At 37.0% G+C, this 20,635-nt stretch overlaps 1 protein-coding gene across 1 annotated transcript in view; it reads right to left on the bottom strand.

Annotated features, from left to right (window-relative positions):
• The window catches only part of ANK2 (ankyrin 2), a 181,939-nt gene that overhangs the window by 67,985 nt on the left and 93,319 nt on the right, over positions 1–20,635 (bottom strand). Inside the window, exons 25-27 of the mRNA XM_067297629.1 lie at positions 9,635–9,779; positions 4,166–4,268; positions 3,439–3,542 (exon numbers count right to left, since the gene is read on the bottom strand). Coding sequence (XP_067153730.1) covers positions 3,439–3,542; positions 4,166–4,268; positions 9,635–9,779 — 352 coding nt within the window. The remainder of the gene's footprint in view (positions 1–3,438; positions 3,543–4,165; positions 4,269–9,634; positions 9,780–20,635) is intronic.

Raw genomic sequence — 20,635 nt, 5'->3', positions numbered from 1 at the left:
CTCTTCTTCATCAAATTAAATCAATATTTCTCATTAAACAGGAATTTTATTATGACCATATTAGACTCAGAGAAACTGCAGAGCTGCTGCCTAACTTGCTGTAGAACACAGAAGCAAGTTAGTATCAGAGCATTACCTAAAGCTCCTTGCTCTCAGTGCCATGTTATTGACAATGTGACAAAATTGCCTTTCTTCTTATCTACCATATCTTCTCATGTGTCATGAAAATTCTTAGTAATACAATCTAACACAACGAAATTGGGAGCTTTTGTTCACCATATCATTAGAACTCAGGTACGAAACACAACATAATAATTTTGCACATCATCTATACTTTAAAATCACACAATTGCACTCAGCCTTATCTTTACCATTCACACTTAACTACTGTGGATGATAAAGACACAAGAATATAACAGTGGCAACAATGTCTAAATGGTGCAAGTGAAAAGAAACCTTTCAGTTCACTGTGTTTTGCCTTCCAACTTAATGAAAATATTATATGCCCTTCCACAATAGGATATTGTGAAGTATGAGATTGAAACTGTGAAACACACTTGCGTTTATGTAGGCATTACTTCTGTCTCTTGTAATACTTGAACAGGATACACAGTATCCCCTAATATTATCAGCAAAGCAGTAAAACTCTACCTTATTGGATATATAGCATCCAAAATCTATGACGTATTGAAAGATCTTTAACTTTGCTGAATATGTAGGATCTCACAGTTTTATCAGAAGAAGCAAATCTGATTTACTGAAAGGCGGTTTAAATGTAATTGGGAAAATTATAAAACTGCAGGAATTTATACTTCTACTTTAAGCCAACGTACGAAAATATTCAGAAACAGCTAACTGTGTAAAATTACCAGATGTTTATGTTGAGATTGTGTGCACCAAAAAAGTGTTACCCCTTAGAAGAGAATAATTTCTTGGTTTTGAAATGGCTGTCAGAGATTCTTACCAAAGACTTTGCTTTTCTTATGTCACATTGATGAAATTATCTACATATTGAAACAATAATTCTATTTAAATTTTAGAGAGAGGTTAAAATGTTTTCCCCTTCTGAAATTTCAGATGTAGGAGATGCTTTGGTTAGTTATACAAAGGTTGAAATATATGCCTATGAAATTCCATATCAATAAGACAACAGTTCTTTATAAATTCATCCCTTTGCCTGTGGGTGTCACTGTGATTAACAGAAACACTTCCCTACAAGGGGAGCTCAATAAGAACCCAACAATTTGGGGTTAGCCACTGAAGTACTGCAGAGCAAAAGCAGTGTTAGTCTTTTTTCAGATTGCACAGAGCACAAAATAAAGATGATCTGCACCAAATAAATTACTACCCAGTACCTCTCTGATGAATTACTTTATAAAAACGTGGTCTAAATTCAATATATATCCCATGTCTTGGGCAAACACATAAGACCATATCCTTGCTTAAGGCCACTAAAAATGTTATAAAGCATTTGTTTTCAAACACTAAGTAAAGACTTTTCTTTTGTAATAGAAGTATACTATTTCAAGGCATGCAACTGAAATTTCAACAGTGTTGCTAGTTCCTAAGAACCTAGTAAGGATGGCGCCTGTCTGTATATGAAGGAGGCTGTAGGTGACAGAAGGGGTGTAAATTATAAATGTGTCTGTTGTTTCAGCTAAGTGAATGCAACAACTATGTATATAGCACTTTTTCAGTTGTTTCAGTTTTAAAATAAGGTGTTACAACTGGAACTCTAGTAGGCAATGTATTTTCCAAAAGAAGATGCAATTAAGATGCACCTCACAAGTTTATAGTACATGATAACTTAATGACTCGGCTAAATCCAAGCAAGATAAAAATGAAGTGTTGTGCAGTCTTTCCCAAAGGCTGAGTAATTGTTATTATAGGTGTCTTTTTAAAATATTTAGTGGCAGGTTAGTTGGGATATATAAAAAGAAGAACAGAATTGTGTTGTGTTAAATATTACTATTTCATACAAGGTTGCAGAGGGAGTCGTTTCTATTGAAGTTAGATATTCTTACTCTACCACTGGCATCCTGGTCATCTAAGAGGAGCTAAAATATCACTAATTTTTCTTTGGATAAAAACACAAAACGACTGCACATCCAAGAAACAAACACTAATCTTCTGGAAAGTATTTAATTCATCCTCAGCAATCACTGTACAGACCTATCTTTCTGAAAGTGAAAAGTAATACATCCTTTGGAAAAAGCCTGCAAACTATTTAGGGTTAGAATAAGCCATGAAAACAATTTGAAAGCTTAGATCATGGCATATGCATTAACATATATGTGCTGTGCAAGTTAAGTATTTTCATTTTGGTTGTTAGTTTTAGAGCTCAGGAAAAACAAATCCAAACAACACTGGCCACAGTCAAATAAACAGCTACCAGCTAACATACAAACCTCCCGTATATGCCATGAATTAGTTAATTTACAATCCCAGTTATGACAATATTGTTCCTCTTCTGGACCAGGACCACCAGTCATTCCAAATTGGACTCCAGTGTTACTTTTGAAAGATGCAGACTAAAGATTGTTGTAAATTCATTTGAGGTTAACAAGAAGTCTTTCTCATGATGTTCAGCAGTACTACATGGGACATAGCTCCATGGAAATGAAATGCCTTTGTATGACAGCACTTCATTATGAATTCATAGGTACATGCCTCATCAAATCTGATGGCAGGACACAAATGTGGAACTCAGTGTAAAGAATAAGATTACTTAAAACACAGCAAGTAAGAGTACTTAAAACTAATGCTCTCACAGGCTTTGAGGCCAAGCAGGATAACCTTTATAAGAATGAATTTGGCTGGGCCTGCATTTCAATCCATCTTGTTCCATTTCAACGAGCTTATATGAATGCAAAGACTTACAAAGGAATCAACTGTGAGGATACGTGAACATAGTGGCCAAATATGTGTAAGCCATATAGTCTTTAGGTTGCCTGAATATTACTTGCTTCTGGTAATTTAAAATCCTTAGCTTTTTATTAGTAATCCTGACAACCTAGAGTTGGAGCTTACCTAAACTACTTCATTAGCATGGGAAGCACTCACCATCTGGACTGATTAGGCCATTGGTCTCAATTATCACTAACTTTAAACAAGCACTGTATTTGTGATTTCTCCATAAAACCCACGCAGATGAACATGCGTGTTTGTGAATTCCCTCTCATTCCTCTCAAATCTAGACAGTGGGCTCACTGGCATCAACACACTGACTTCCACTGGATAGTCTTCCACAAGTCTGTACTCAGACTTGCATGACTGGCAGAACTTAAGTGATCATAACAATTTATTGCCAGTTCTAGGAGGCAATGAAGAAAAATTTAACTCCTAACTAAGCATTAGCTGAAGCTGCTGCCACTGCAGGTATTCTACTCCTCATTTATTTATTTATTTATTTAGTATAATGCTAATTGATACACTCACCCTGAATGAATAGGGCTGGAAGAGAGCGCCACATTGTCCAAGTTTTCAGGGCCCCAGCTTAAGCGATATGAATTCCTTTCAGCTTCTTTGGCCAGAGTCGTTACCTTGATAAGCAAAAAAACCCCTTCATTTTACTACAATAAAATCAATTAACCAACCAAACAATAAAAAGATGTACTTTGCCTAGTAGTACCTAAACAGTTTTAGCATTTTTTAAAATAAAACAAAAAGAAGTAATAATAGCATTATGATATTAGAAACTCCTTACTGTAACATTTTGTACTTCCTCAGAGCAAGCATGTGTGTTACTGGTCCCAGTGAATAGGAATGCTGTGATTTACCAAATTAATAATTTCTAAATCATTTTTTCACTACAGGCATGCTTCATCAGGGTAGTATCTTTGAGGAAAATGTCTTTGAGTTTGTTAGATCACCTGAATATTTGGCCCAGTGACTGTTAATACTTTTTTTAAATCACATAAAATGAAGAATATTATATAGACAGTCCATGTATTACATTAATACGGCTTATCCACTTATTTTGGAATAGAGTTTAATATTGCACAATATAATGTGCCATTAAATATCAACTGAAATTGGAGAGATTTACATTATAAGAAACAAAGCAGCACATACTATGTTATACTATTAGTACAATCCACACAGTAATCTTTTCTTATTTCCATATTTGTCCAACAGCAGGGTGAACTTAAGAGAATTTGCTTACCTGCTGGCTGGGGATTACCACTGTGTCATCAATCATGGCACTGTCCCTCAGGTAGGAGGCATGGCTCAGTGTGTGGGACCTGTCTGAACTGAAGGATCGCAGGCTGGCAGGTTGGTAAGATGCCATAGCAATATATCAGCAGTACAGATGATGTTGTAAAGGTGTGGTGACAGATCAAGTGGGAGAATGAAAAAAGCGTGCTATTAGCAAATACGATGCAACTTCCAGGGGGAGTATATATATGGGGGGAAAAAACAGAGCTTTACAAATCTCTGTGTTATGCTACCTTTCTGACCAAGAGCCACAGTCTTTCAATTGATTTTTCTTATTTGCTTCAGATGAATAACCTAGAGATTAATCTAGATTACAGTCTATTTTATATTCAGAAATGCTTTATACTTGGCTTTGTGGCTTAATAGTTTCTGTATAATAAAGAGCAGGAATTCCTTCTGAGGCTCTTTGAAGGTGTTATCTCTCCTGCCATGTAACGTAAGCAAACCACACAGGAAAACCAAAATGCTAATATCCAAAGAAAAGCTGAAATGACTCTTTCTGAAGCTTTGTTCTGACCTACTCTCTCCCATTGAAACTGTAAATGAGTAACCTTGATATTGTCCCCTGGAAGGTACACACAGCAACATGAATTGTGGCCAGCCACATGCTCCTGTGTAAAACAAAATTCCTCCTCTGTACACCAAGAGCATCTTGAGAAAGGCAATCCAAAATGTGAGCACTGTTTTCTTTGTAAGTAAACAGCTTTACAGAAAACTGGTTGCTGTAGCAATGAGAGATGCAAGGCAGTAATAAGCTGCTTCCAAGCACTGGCTCAGAATTTAACTGCAGGATCCACTAGCAAAAAGCAAAAAAGACCAAAAAAAAAAAAAAGACACCACAACAAGGACGTATTGAGGTAAATGGGGTTTCTGCTACCAAATAGTACTATTTCTGTCCTTCAGATATTTACTATCTATAGTATTACGATAGTTATTTTTTTAAAAATAGATCGGCCATCTTCAGATGTTGTAAGTGCACTCTGATGTTGTTTGATACCCTGAGGAATACAGTGCACACATCTGAAGGGAGGAGTTTTATTTTCATGCTTTATCCCTCCATGAGTAATGCTCATAATGACTGACATACAGGATCAGAATAATAGGCCATTTATCTATATAAGTAGGTTTTTAAAGGATAATTAAGTTTTCAGCAGTTGGTAATAAAAATGTCATGTTTACTCTATGGACATGAGATTTAAATGCCTTTAAATGCAGATCTTGTTGGAAATCAGATTTTACTATCTGAGTCACGCCAGTCAGGCTTGTTTAATATAGCTACACTCACTCAATACTATTTTTTAGGATCCATTTTTAAAAGCAAATGGTTATCTTATTTTTATTAGAAATATATAATACTGAAAGAATGATCAATACTATTGATCATTGGCATATATCAATGGCACATTTAGCAAAATCAATGGATTGTACAAAATTGAAAGGAAAGATAAGTATTACACAAATATCAGCCTTGGGAAGGTGTTGTGAGAAAAAAAAACAATAACAAATGATATCTCTCTTGCATGTCATGAAATATTTTTCACCCAGACAAATGGAAGAGGTGAAATGTGTAAGGTTGATATGCAGTGTATTATTGGGATTATGTGTTTCTGTAATAAAATTTTGATTCCATTAAAACAACACTTCTGTCTGCATATAACTTATTTCAGAAAAAAGTTGTAAAAGGGAATCTTGACTGAAGGGTATTTTGATTACATATATAGTGCTTTTTTTTTTTACATTTTAGTGTAAATTAGGTAGGCAGAGTACACTTTGCTTATTCATAACAACAGTACTTCAGGTAAACATTTGTTCTTTAGGTGAAAAATAACCTTCAGTAGCAGACCCCATTTGCCATCATCATCCTTTATTCATTTTAATATTTGATACTTTCAGAACTAGTTTACAGTGCCATGCAATGCTTGCAAGAAGTTTGCCATCCAAGTTGTAGGTACTGCCATTCAGCTAATGTCATGTCTGGCATAGATACTGAATGAAAGGAAGTATGTACAAGATTCGACTGCTTGTCCGTATGCTGATTTTGTCCATATTCTTCTGTAAGTACCTGACATTGCTACTACCACCACTAAAACTAGCCCACTACATATCCAGTATGAGGTACATGCATGTAGGTTCCAGCACATTGAGGCTATGGACTTTACCAATGGGCAAGATAGTTATACAAGCCTGACTGAGGTCTGCAGCAAATTACAAGTTTAAATTTTCTACTACACTTCATTTCAAAACTAATCTTGAGGTGACACTGTCCCTCTTTTGTGCAGTGCACTAGCTACACGAAGAGCAAACCAGTAGTTAAGGCCTGTGTTTCTGAGACTTAGGAATAAAGATAGTGGCACTAGAAAGAACCAGTTAATAGGTATGTATATTATTTGTTATCCTAATAGCTCTTCAGGAATCCTGTAAAAAAATTACCCTCAGTGAGACAGATGACACACCTAAATACAGATTCTTGTCAAATCTGGCTGTTAATTCTCAGTTGCAGGGGTGGTGGGGCCATCTGTTCAGGCACAGAGACGACATTTGCACTGTGAAACCCAGGAACACTACAGAGCTCCTGCACAGGAGTGTGCGTCTTGCCCATGTCAGGGAAGGCACAGGCACGTCTCACCCACCCCTTCTAAGCCTTACATGAACCCCAGGTGGTGTCCAGAAAAGAGCAGCTGTATACTCCAGTCACATTTTTGATCTGGGTGATGGGGAGACCACATTGCAGTGCACATCCACTTGCCACCCTAGACAGAGCTCTAGCAGTCTCTCAGTCCATCTGAGTCTACTGGTTGTTAGCAGTATATGGTGTTTCAAAAACCTTGGAAAAGAACCTGCTACCACTGAAAATTGTATAAATCAGTCTTGAAAACGTTTCTCTATTTAAAGACTGAAAGCCTTCCTCACACCTGTCACAGTTCAGGAGAGTAGATGGGACCTACACTGAATATGAGTCTTTTCAAACAGTGGTGATCTGATATAGCCTGAATCATTTCTTGCTGTCATATATCCAGAGGGAGAATCCAGCTAATATAGTCCATTCTCTTCATTTTTATTCTACCACTGCTTCTCCACATAGGAAAGGAAAACAGCTAACTACTTCAGCAGCACGATGACAGAAGGACAGCTACCAGCTATTGTGGTCTAGCGCAACTCCCCTGATTCTTGCTAACAGTATCTTTACAGGAATCAGGGAACTTTCTATAAGACAGTAGCTATATCATACTACGAACTTCCTAGATGGAGAGTACTGGTGGATCAGTATTTACCACTGCATATCATACTCATCTGAAACTATAACTACCTCCAACAGCAATGTCTTCTCAAAATCAACATTCCGGTGTGCAGCAGGCCTCCAAAATGGATGAACAGAGACAGGTGCCATTAAAGTATATAGGGATGACATATTTTCATGCTATGTAATACCTACCTGGGCATGGTGCTAATGAAAGCATATGAAAAAGAATGAAGGGGAGAGAGAAATGAAATAAATAGGGAAGATGGTTACAAAAGAAAAATATATGTTTTTAAATCGAATTGTTTAATGCATAAGATTACATGACTACAGGCTGCTTATATTATTTTGCTTTGCTGAATTTCTTGAAAAACCAAAGTCAGTGTAATGCAATGAAAGTTATATTACAGCAAAAGCAAAATAATTTAAGTAGTCTCTGTGAAAATTCTTATAAACAATAACCTGACAGTGACAGAAAATGAGATCATGGAGTTTAAAAGATGCACCTTTTTCCTTCATTCTACCTCTGTGTATCATTTTGCTTTGTTTCAATGCAACCATACTTGATAGGGGATGTGAAATCATTTCCATACAACAGAAAACAGGACACATTTAAGTATCAATTATACGTCAGTGAAAATCTACTGAAATCCATAGAGTGTATCTAAAAGCTAAACTATTCTAAAGAGCAGAAACAGGCTTAACACTTGACTGCACAATCATTCCTATACAGTATCTTAAAATAAATAAAACATTGTTACCATTGAAAGAGCATGATAATGGTGAAATGTTTTGATTTTTAAGCATCCTGATGTAGTTCATAAACACCCTCTGAGACTCAAAAGCAACAGTCACTTAATTTTCAGTGGATTTACTGGAGCTGTCTAAAAACCAGAAGACTCCAAGTTTAGAAGGCCTGAATGATGAGGGATTTAGACATGCTGTGAGGCAAACTGAACTGTTTCCTGACATCTTTTGTTCCAAGACCAATTCATAGCCTACTGAAGTAAACAGAATGGATCCTACTAATTTCACTGAGCTTGGGAAATGCTGCCAGAATAACAATGAAGACTGGAAAATGAAGAAGGCTAAAAATCCTTTCTGTTGCCAAGATCTCAGCCATTTTTTTCCCCTCCTTCAGTCATTCTAAACATGATAAATCTGGAGACATTACTGATTTAAACCAGACATTGACATTTTCGAACAGGAATGCCTGGGTAGCCTATTCTAAATCAGAACTGTGGGTATTAATCTGCCAGATTAGGTACCTTAATCTACATTTATACTCACTAGTAAAAGCTCTCATTTTGAAAATGGAACCCCATATTTCATGTAGACTACAGTGACATTCTCTAAATTACAAAAGATCTTTTTAAAGCATAGAGCCCTCTCTCCTCTGTCTCATTTTTTTTGTGCTTTTATAATGTTTGACTCAAAATCAGAAATACTTAAGTTACAGGCATTATTATTTCACAAATAAATCTAGATCTCAGTTCAACTTGATAGATATATTTAAGCCAATGTTTTCTGGACTGAACACACCTTCTTATTTCTAATGCAAATTTATTTTTATTCAGTGCTTAAATATTGTGCTGTGTCAATGGAAGGAAAATTACCCTCTTTCCCGTTAATTTGACCATGAGGAAACAGGGTAAGGGTCAACATGCTTGCTGACAATATATTGACTACCAATCTAATGTGGAATGACTAAGTATGTTGTTCCTTTCCTTATAGCTATAGCCCACAAACAATTCAAAAAAGTCACCTAAACGCTGAAACACCCTGTCCACCTACCCACCCATTCCCTGACTCACGGCAGGAGGAGATTGGGATGATTCATGAGCCCTTTCCATAGTCGACTACACTGTTCTTCCTTTGCCCAAACACAAAGACAAAAAAGCAAGCCTTGCCTTTTAAAGATCCAGATAGGAACCACAAATAAATTCTTTCCTAGACTCTGAGTAGAGTATTAGTGCCAAATGTATCTGTTTCTGGACTGGTCAGGAAATATTCCTTCTGATCACACACGCTTCTGCAAAGCGACAGTTGGCACACTGACATTCCTAAAAAAGAAAGCTTGACGAGTGCATTCCAGATCTACCTCGAGTTAAAAACACTAACAAAGGGACATTTATAACAAAGTACATCTAGAATTGCTGTATGTGCCCAGGCAAATACCTGTCAGATCGTCCTCCTTCCAAGCTGTACCTCAGGTAGTTCATACCATCTAGAAACTGGCTGCTTGGTAAAGAGTCATCTCCTAGTTCTTTGAGGTCTTCTGGCCTAAGGTACTCTCCTCCATCTCCTGTCATTGTGTCATCACCTTAAAACCAAATACAGAAAGGAAAGAGATAAGCGCACCACAAGTTTGATTTCACTTACATGTTGGGAGCTAACAGCTGGATGGCAAGAAGAACAAGAAGGCAATTTCCACTCAGGAAACACTGCAATCCACAAGCAATTAATGTACTTAACAAAACCGGCACATCAAGCAGGATAAACAAAAAAATCAAAATCAAGGTGAATAATCAACTGGATTTAATCTAAATTTTGCTGTTGCACATACTGGTAAGGGGCATATTTCTTTGCTGCTCTGCAAAGCATGGTTTCTTTGTTGTTCCTTTATCTATCTTAGCTCTCTGGTGATAGCTATAATGTGTCACTTCCTGACACTTTAAGATGAAACATAACCACTTGTTTGATGGTATGCTATGTGTTTTCATCTGAAAAGTTGTTTTCTCTGGCCCTATGCCTGATAGCTTCAAATCCTAATTTAAACTCTCCACTGTCCAAACTCCATATCATATGAAGCTCTCTCATCCAAGTTCCAACACCCTTACGCAATCAGCAAAAAATTTTTATTTCTAAAACATGGCAATATACAGAAACTGGAAATAAATCCATACGCATAGGTGCTATTGCTCATTAAGCAGAAAATAATTCAAAATGAATCAAAGCCTAAATGATATTAGATTATCCCATATATTATCCTTTTCGCATATATTCTGAATATCAACAGATTTAATTTATTTTTTTAGCTCCCAGATGATTTTCCCCAGGAAATACTGTCTATATGATGTCACAGTTTGGTTTTCCTCAGCAGACTAATAAAACAGCTTACATTGCCAAGTAGCATGTAAACGTTTCTTCTCATTCCCATTTGCAACATGGTTTCCCCCTGCAGTTTCTGCCTGGAGATGTATTTATATCTGTATCTTTCCAGCCACTTCCCAACCATTAATTACTGATGCATGAGCCCACCAGGGACTCGGGGCAACCCGCAGAATCCCACAGTATGACCGCAGCCCACCCAACATCTTCAAGTTTTCTCATATTCTGAGCTGCATTGGCAAATGTCAAGAAACTGAAGCTCATGCCTAGTTACATGAAGCAGATTGCAGCTGTAATACAGAAGCAAAGTCTTCAAAGGCTACTACACATCCTAACTGTGGCAATCCACCCTGACATGCTGGGAAGCACCTGGAGGGTGGTATTAAAGGTTAGACAACTGATATCCATGCTTTGCATGGAGAATCCATTTGGGCATCAGGATAGTTGCCACTTCTGTGATATAAAGTCCTAATAAAGCAATATTGCAATTAAGCAATTATTTTTACTGCTGTTATTTCTGGTAAAGCATCAATTTTTTCCTTGCAAAATGTTATTAGCATTGCAATCTGTATGAGTGGCGCTCACTTCCGAAGGCAGAAATCTCATTATTCCTTTTCATGAAACCAATCAAACTAGTTTTTCTAGCTTGATTTTTCATCTGATAAAGACATGCATAATTTTTCATCTAAGACCAAATAATCTGAGGGCTTTTAAAGAGTTTGTGTATAGGTACACAAATATCATATGTAAAAAGGAGGCCTAAATCTTTTCAGTATAATAACAAAAGCCCTTGAAAATTCCATCTGCCCACATTAAGAGGGAGAAACTGGGCACTGTTTCACAGAAAACAATAAAATGCATTTAATCATTGCATGTTTCCTGTCTTCCGACAGATGATGCCTCCTGTTTCCTGGGAATGTCACAATATAAAGCACAGGGCTTAGTGAAAACTTGGAAGATATTAAGCCAATGCTGTTAATCAAACAATAAAAGGAATTTCAAGTTATATTTCAAATAAACTAGATACTTATATTCATGCCAGACATTCCATCCATAATAGAAACAAAGGCAAAATCTTCACTGCTTTCATCACACCCACATCCTTTACAAAAAAAAAAAAACCCAAACTCTACTCGCATTTCAATTTTGGCCTCTCATCTAAGAGTTGTCAATAATGGGGCTAAGTAACACTAGCTGTTTTGTATGATGTGAACATCTGCAAACAGTAATAAGACTATCCATGAATATTTTACGATGTTTTCTAAACATCTATCTGTTGGTATTACAGCTTACGTGCTAGTACACTAGTCTTGAGACAATGAGCTGGAAGTTAAAGTCACTCCCCACAACCCCCGGCGCCCTTCCATCTTTCCTTAATAAGAGAAACACCCTCCCTCCCAGCGTCCCCCCCAAAAAAAAACCAAAACAAATAGTGCGCAGCCTACTGTATGAAGAACAACTGGTGTGTTAAGTCCGAATGACTGTGTAGCAATGTAGCATTTCATGTAACTGTGGATACCTCAGTGTCTGAATTCCTGATTTGCAGGGCAACTGCACATACGCAAAGCAAATTATTTTGAGTCTGTGTAACAAGCACTCATTCACCCTGCCAGTAATACTGCACTGTCATTTAAATATCTGACACAGCTATATTCCTGAGTCTCAATCAATTCTTTGTACTGGAATTTGCACAAAAACATGCAAAGACATGTTGTCTGCTGAGAAGAAATTATATATTCAGCTGACCATGACCTTTCTTCACACAACAGATCTTACCAGATGGTAGCTATGTAGAGGTGCAAGAAATTACCCTTTTTAATTATGCTGGAAACGATTCATCTGCCATCACATTCCCCATCAAATTAATGACAGTCATGTTTTCACCACTTATTAAGCAGTTCATGATGCATACAGCACTTGACATTGATGTTCCATGACTTCCAGTGCCAACTAGGAATTTACAGGTGGATTTCAACAGGTTACCCACTTAGTGATATACCTTCTCATTACCTGAAAGAACACCTTAATTTCTTCGGTTGTATCAACAGACTTGCAGAGATTTATTTGATGTGAGAAAATGGACTACAAAACGCTGGCTGGCTGAACTTGCACTGCGCCCCAATTACAGAATTCCTGTTCAGCCTTGGCCACATCACTGCCACTGCCCATCTCTCAAATATCTCTAATGATTTTGTTCAGATCTGCATTTCTGAATATCATATTCTTTAGAGCAGTTTTGAAAGGAAATAAAATGCACAGAAGGAAGTATTATGTACCTAGACTCTCCTAAAAGAAACGCAGGGGTTTTGCAGGTAAGGACACTGTGACAACAGGAAGTAGAAAACAAAAAAATCCTCAAACCTAGGAATCTTAATTTAACTTCTAAGCAAAGAGTGGCAAATATCTGAGTCCTTATGTTTGCTGTCACTATTTTTTTTTACTTTGCAGAGTGCAAATAACTCCTAATATGATAGGTGGACCTTTTCCAGACCATAACACAGAAAGTGTCATGGTCTCACTGCACTCTCACAAATGATCCGGTCAGTCTATTAATCTGTTTCCAGTGACCGAACTAATGTCTTGGAAGACCTGAATGCGTATATTTGTATAGGTTTGCAAAACTTGAGGTTTTTTCTTCTCTCCTCCGAGAAGGGGTGGAAAGACAAAAAGCAAAGAGGAAGAGAGATCACTTGAAGTGAGAAAATGGAAACAAATGGGGGACAGAGATGAAAGGAGGACTGGCAAGGGTCACAGGTTGCTGGGAGAAGGGATCACAAAGACAGTATAAATTTAGCAGGTTATAGGCCTGTTTTGAGGAAGAAATGAGAAGGAACCATGTACCTGCTAAAGAAGAGGCTGAATATTTCTATGAGGTGTCGGTTGCCTTCAACAACTATTAAATCAAGTGGCCTCTTCTGCAGAGCTGTGAACTCAGTGCTTTGCAGGACTGGATACAAGATGAGTAAAGAGAGGGGAAGGGAGGGTAGAAAACTAAATGGAGAGGTGAAAAAGAGAGAGACAGTAAATCTGAGAAGCAGAATGGGAAAATTAAATAAACTTAAGGATTTGAATTCTATGCTTAAGGCAAGAAAGGCCTGATAAACTAATGGTGGACAAGTGAGGACTAGTTTGATCACTGTTAGTAACACTATTATTTTTAAAAATGTATTTGTCATAATCAAGCCAACTAAGGGCACACCTACTGTAAACAGTGGACAGTAACACAGGGATTATTGGACTGGCGAATCCCTATGTACCACAGCGCAGAGCTGTGCAGACATGCCAGCCCATGTTCAGAAGCACTAGAGCCACAACTAACTATTGAGTGCTGCGCCAGAGCAAACAAGCTGTCTCTCACGGGGGCTATTAACCCAGAAGCAGTGTCATGCAGCTGACCTGAGCATGTATCCCTGCACAGCTCTGCACCATGCTGTGCAACTCGGGTTGGCACTAACTGGGGAACTTCTGCGCTGTGCTGTTTTGTGCTGCAGATGCACTCCAGGAAAATTAAACATCTAGTTCTGAGTAACTTAGAAGCCCTGAACCTGAAGGAACTTTAAGACATTGCTGCCACAGAAACTGAAATAAAATAGCAGCAATGGCATCATTCTGCTGAGTTTCATAGGGCTGTGACAGAGTCTGCCTTGCACAGCCACAAAGCAGGGAGCACACAGGTTAGCCTGTGAGAAGCATTCAGCCCTACATATATCTGGTGACTGTGCAGTTAGTAAGAGAGGCAAAGTACTGGCATCAAAGCAAGAATGGGAACCTTCCCTATAAGCTTTAAAAATGCAGCCGCTTGAAGATTTTTCTATTTGCCCAGATTAGGCATCAAGAGTAAATGCCATTGCTAGACACTGTCAAAGCTACATAGAACTATCTTCAAAAGATTACATTAAAACAGAACCAAAGAACCAACTCAAAAAGCTCCACAACTGATCAAATTTTGCTCGTCAGTAATATTCATGTGATGACTCTTACTGTTCTGTTCCTTTTTTTTTTAGATTTTATGCCAATCACACATTATTTCTGCGTACTATGAACCACAATATCCAAATACAGCAACAGATCTCAATTGCTAATTTCTAAGATACCTGTTAGCAGGAAAAGAAGTACCTGGGAAAATTTTTAACATCTGATGCCCTCTCATTTAGTAAATATTTGTCTTACTCTAACCTTATAGTACAGAGAAAACAAAAAGCTAATTTTGATGCTGATGATTTCACGAGTTTGAGCACAGGTATTAAGCACCATAAATCACTGAATGGACTACAAAACAGGCTACATGCTGAGACCACAGATCTGCTCCTTCAGTGACAGTTTGGCTGAACAGAGAGTATTTTATCCAGTCATTATAACTGGAGGACTACAGTGATGCTCCTGTATTTTGCTTCTTTCTTACATTTTAACAAGGGAGTGATATTTCCTACATAAATAACAGATTAAATTAAGTAATGATTATGAGCCACTTTGAAATCTTTCAACAAAAGCATGTTTTAAATGCAAAATACCATTTAACAGACAGTAGTTTGGGGCAGTCAGTCACATGCACTTCTCCACTTAGCAAGTCAATTTTGGCTCATGGGAGAAGTGTTTAATTAGCGTATCTTAAACAGACCAGTTTTGTTCAGAACTTATCCTGTCTACTGTTATCAGGGAACCATGCAAATGTGTTATCAAGAAATCAGATTAAAAATGTTCACCGCATCATTCTGGATATCCATCTACGGAGTCAACTCATTTAGGGAAACCTGGTCAAAGCCGTAGTTCCCACAGTGCTACGTAAGAGAATTGCAAAGAACAACTGCAGTGTCAGAATTCCTCTGGAACTGTTTCTCACAAAGCACAGAGAGAATAAAGGAAAAGGTTAAAAAAGAGAAAGAAAGAGGGCTGTGATAAAAACTGCCACAAATTGCTTTTAATAGATGTTTTTAAAGCCACATACAGTTATGCGATTTTGCCAAAATAATTGTTTTCTTTGCCACATGCAGATAAGTCTACAGCTCCCCATATAAAGTGTTGCTTCTTAAATGTAACAGATGGAGAATAGATAGCTATGGCAAGCATGAATTTTTTATGGAATATATAAGCCCTGAAGCATCTTTAATAGAATGTATAATGCAGGGTTCTCTTGACACTTTCCCTGGAAACCTTTGGTTCCCTAGAGTCAATCTGCTGTTTAATGGCCCACGCACATTAGGAATTTTCCGGTGTTACAATAACTTTGGCTAATGGTCTATATTTCTGTACTTTTAGCCAGTCAGGAAAGCAGAGTTTCATACATGACTTTACACAAATCATCATGTCAACTACTGATAGCTCAACGAAGCACTTGCAGAAAGCAAAAGTGAAGCAAATGAAAAGAAAAAAAACTATACATCTACCTTGCAGGGACTCTGCAGAAGGAAAGATGACTGGATTCTGTTTTCTCCTGAATTAATGTACTGCAAAATTAATTCTAGTATTTGACAGGTGCCTGCTATGGCATTTACAAAGCTGTTACGCTGGAACTAGGTAACAAAATACAAGCACTGCCTTTTTAGAATTTGATCAGGATAAACTACTCCTCCCTCTCTAAGCCACAGAAACCTTGAAAGGTCACAGATAGTAACTGGCATGCTGACAGGTCTGAGGTGTGGTGGGGCTACTGTGCAATGTACATTCAAGCTGGGACTTGAATGAGTTCCTTGTATGGTTTCAAGAGAAATAAAGCACATCCCACAAAGAATTCTTAGCAGGAAATGACATTAAAAGAACATATTGGGGAAAGTGATGGAGAACTGATTTAGCTTTTTGTTCCACCAGAACACTGTTTTCTTCTTACAGGAGGAGAAAATTCACTCTAAATCAGATCAAAATTACCTATGAAAACAGGAAATTTCCTCATAATTTGGAACACTTAGATTAGGCATTAAACAAGGAAAGCTTCATCTGAGAGAGATATCTATGACTCAGAACAAATCTTTGACCCACACTCTGCATTTGTTGAAGTGAAAAGGGAAAAAATGTCTTTGGCTTTTTCCCAAGGATACAAAGTGCTTACTGATTTTGCCTTTGGGAAATTCGTATGGCAAGCACCAGTCTTTACGTAGCACTTTCAAAAAGATTTGTAAAATGTTATGTACTGACACACAAGTCATCTTTCACAATAATGCTGGTCAGAGAGAACAACAGCCATGACATTTTCTCTACACAGAGTGGTAATGTTCCTCTGATTGGGAGGACTCATTTTGACTTACAAAGTATTTTTAAGTACTGTCAGCAACCATAAAATCTTTAGCTAATTAAGATTAATGTAAATGTAAAAACATCCAGTTTTTGTCAATCATGTGTGGGAATAACATCTGGTAGCTTTAAAGATTAGTTTAGATCAGATGAATAAGACTAGTCAAAAACACATTTCCCTTTTTTAATGTGCTGATCATGATTTAGATGGAGTATTTGCTTCAGTGAACAGTCTGTTGTAGGTCCCTCTATGTTTTCAATCCCTGATGAAATTACTTGGATGCTCATAATTGCTCATATAATAACAATTTAGGAAAATAACATATAGGTAAATGCAGTAGTGTCTCCTGGTCATGCTCCTGCCTTCCTCCTTTGTACTAACAAATGTGCACTTGCACTTTTAGTTATGCCTACACATTCCACTGACATCATTTATTATCGCCAATCTGGTCAAGTCTATTCTATGAAGAATACTGATGCAAATGAAAAACACCAGTTTCTTTAAAACTTTTGCCAAAATTTTTGCAGCCTACCCACAATCTCCTGTTTTTCATTATTAAAATGTTGACAAGTGAGCTCAATCTTTAGCAAAATCTATCTCACCAAGAATAAAATTAGTCTTTCCAATGACAAAATCAGATTCTTCTTCATTTGTTTATAAAGCTATCTTCTTCTTCAATGCAAAAATCCCAGTCAACTCTAGTTATTACTTTTTTTACACTTCTTAGCAACACCATCAACAAAGCTACAATATTTTTAAAAGTATAAAAATGGATCGGCTAACCATAATATTGAGAACATTTAGTGTTGACAACATACAAACAAAAAAAAGGTAATCAGTTTTCAGATTTTCTGTTGAATTTGCACATTTGGCACTTAAAAGTAAAAACAATAAACAAATACAACAAAAAAAACCCCAAAGCTCATTCTGATCAGGCAAAAAATAAAAGAATATATATAAATTCAAGAATGCCATATAAACAGAAACAACTTTTCAGATTAGCATCCCTTTATCTTGGATGACATTGCTAAGATGACCAAGCCAGAAATCATTCTCATAACAAACCTTTTAGGTCATTTAAAGCTCAAAATTTACTAGGAAATAAGGGACAGATATTGGCATATTTTCAATGTGGACACAGTAATTAATATTTTAAGAATTAACTCTTATTTACCAGCTATTTTTTTGTGAGTACAGATGTCTTTCCCTTTCTCGGTTTCAGCTTTTGATAGATAGCTTTAGATTTATTTCTGTAAATCAACAGTCTTTGTCTACAGTTTATACTACCAGCTATAAAACGGTTGAGTTAATTCAGTGGCAATATTCTGGCTTTACTGTGTTTTAATGCCCAGCAACAGCAACTGACAAGTCTAATCAACAACAGTTACTGGCTTCAACTTTAACTTCCAGACTTTATTATGAAAATTATGCCTTAAGTCTCGTCTAATTAAGACATTACTTCAGCAGAACTACGTGTACACACAACAGCAACAAATTCTGCCCAGATTTAACTGCTCATTCCTCACACATGTGACAGTAATATTAACATATTCTAAGACCATGTATGGTGACACACAGGAAATTCACTGCTACATTTTAGCATCCTTTACAACAGTTATAGATGCTGTTAAGGAATTCAATATGTTTATCAAAGAGCAAGCTGCAGTTTCCAGACATATGAAGCAATACATTTTGACAAGAAAATATTCTTAGGTACCAGAGCACATTACCATTTTATAAGAGCAGTGTTCATAATAATAGCTAGGTAGCTAGTTAGTTACAGGCAGACAGTTACAAAGATAGGTAGACAGACACATGCAGCATTTTCTTCACAGATCCCAAAGTGTCAGGCAACACAGCTCATCATTATTCCATTCTACAAGTGGAGGTTGAAGACAATTGGAGTGACTTCCACAAAGCCATCTAAGCATCAGCAGCAGTGCCAGGAATCAATTCCTGACCCTATTTAAGTGTCTATCTGTAAAGCAGTAATTTCTCAGTCCTTGACCTTGGTCTTTTATGAGTGTGGTTATATCGGAACTAGATGTACAAAGCAGTTTGAAAATTCTGTTTGCTGATATTTTATCCAGACTGGGAAAAAATCAGGAAATTATTTTTTCAATGAGAAATAGAATTTTCTTTTTTTTTTCTAACTAGAAATCCGTTGGAATCAGATATGGATTAGTGTGAACTCTTTTTTGGGAATCTAATGTCACATTTTTGTTGTACTTCAGCGATGCAACAGCTCAGATATGCCACCTTGTCACTGATCCGCATTCATAAATGGATAGCAAACCCCACTTTTAGGCAGCTACTATCATTTTGAATATGTTTGAATGATGTAATACCATAATTTTGAATAAGCTTGAAAACAAGAGTGGAGAAGAAGGAACATCTCTGTGAGAGGAAAAATGCAACAATCTGTGGATGATTAGTATATGTAGTGATTAATGTATATTTTATTTTGTAAATTATTTAAGGACATGTGACGAAGCTGTTTCCATTTTTAGAAACACTTCAACAAATTCCATGTCCTAATGACCTTCTTGTCTTAAGACAACTTGTTTGTAGATTCTTTTAAAGAAATTCAAATTTAAAAGAAACAGACTTCTGTTTCAACCAATCATAAGGTTGAATCTTTAGCAACTTTTTGACACCTTGTGATAGGGATGCTTTTTCTTCTTTGGATACTGTGATTCTGCTTCATCCACTATGTACATAAGACTACTTGCTAGACTTTTCTGTTTGTATACCCTGTCTCTGCAACTGAAATGTCAGCATTAATGACTATAGGGTGTTGATCTACCTTTATGGCAGGTGCTTCAAGAACCTACTGCCATTAAAAATGGTGTCCCACTTTCTTCTTCACCCTTTCTACTCCCTTCTGCCTGCAAAAGTAGCCTGGCTGAAAATTAACTCATCAAAACAAACACTAGTTTTCAGACAGACCAGTTCTCTGGGTTGGTTCACATTGTTGCAAGAAATGTTTGTGCTGCAGTAATGGAGGGAGTGCGAATGTATAGCTAGAGCTATGACAACTTCTTGTAGCAGCCAGAACTTAGTCTCAAAGGGACAGTGAAACCAGAGCTTTTAAAAGTTAGTCGGATTGGAAACAGTAGGAGATGAGGAGGTTCAGAGACACACAAATAACAGCTCTTCCATAAACTGTTTTACTCATTGGTCTTGTACCTCCTATTTACAAAGAGCTACATTTACCGTATCTACTGCAGATGGGAGTCACAAAGATAAATTAACAGCAGCCTGTCCAGCTCTTTTGACACAAAAATAATGCAAGAAACGAGCACAGAGGAACAGCAACATATTTTCTAGATTCTTCCAGAATGCCTGGGCTAACAAAAACATTTGCATGAGCTTAACCTTATTAATTCTGTAGATTTCACTTAAATACATTTTATAAGATACCTTGCAGTAATTGCACTTTACTGTTGTAAGGATACCTCAAGTGCAAATTGCTTCTTTTGTAGAAGTTTTTAAGGAACAGAACTTTGTAGTGATATAGAAAAACAGCAAAGTCAAATGCAATGACTAAAAAAAGGCACAGTTTTTGTCACTTTAACTATCTATATGAAGCATTTCTGCAATCATGGATGTGTGTTTCAGGAATCGCATCACTGGATACCCATGGCCTGTGGGAAACTGTAGAGTAATGCTGGTCCTTAAGGAAAAGTACATTCTTAATGTGTTTTGCAAGATCAGGTGTTCATCTTCTGAACAGTGATTGCATTACATCTGCATTTTTATGGCACTGTGCACAGTACTAAACAAATAACAATGCATAATCATCTTTATGAATTCATCATGTTAGACTGTAGTACTCATAG

This window comes from Apteryx mantelli, chromosome 5 (genome assembly GCF_036417845.1).
Source record: "Apteryx mantelli isolate bAptMan1 chromosome 5, bAptMan1.hap1, whole genome shotgun sequence".
Classification (NCBI taxonomy): domain Eukaryota; kingdom Metazoa; phylum Chordata; class Aves; order Apterygiformes; family Apterygidae; genus Apteryx; species Apteryx mantelli.
Note: the sequence above shows the minus strand (reverse complement) of the source record. Positions and strands in the feature narration are given on the sequence as shown.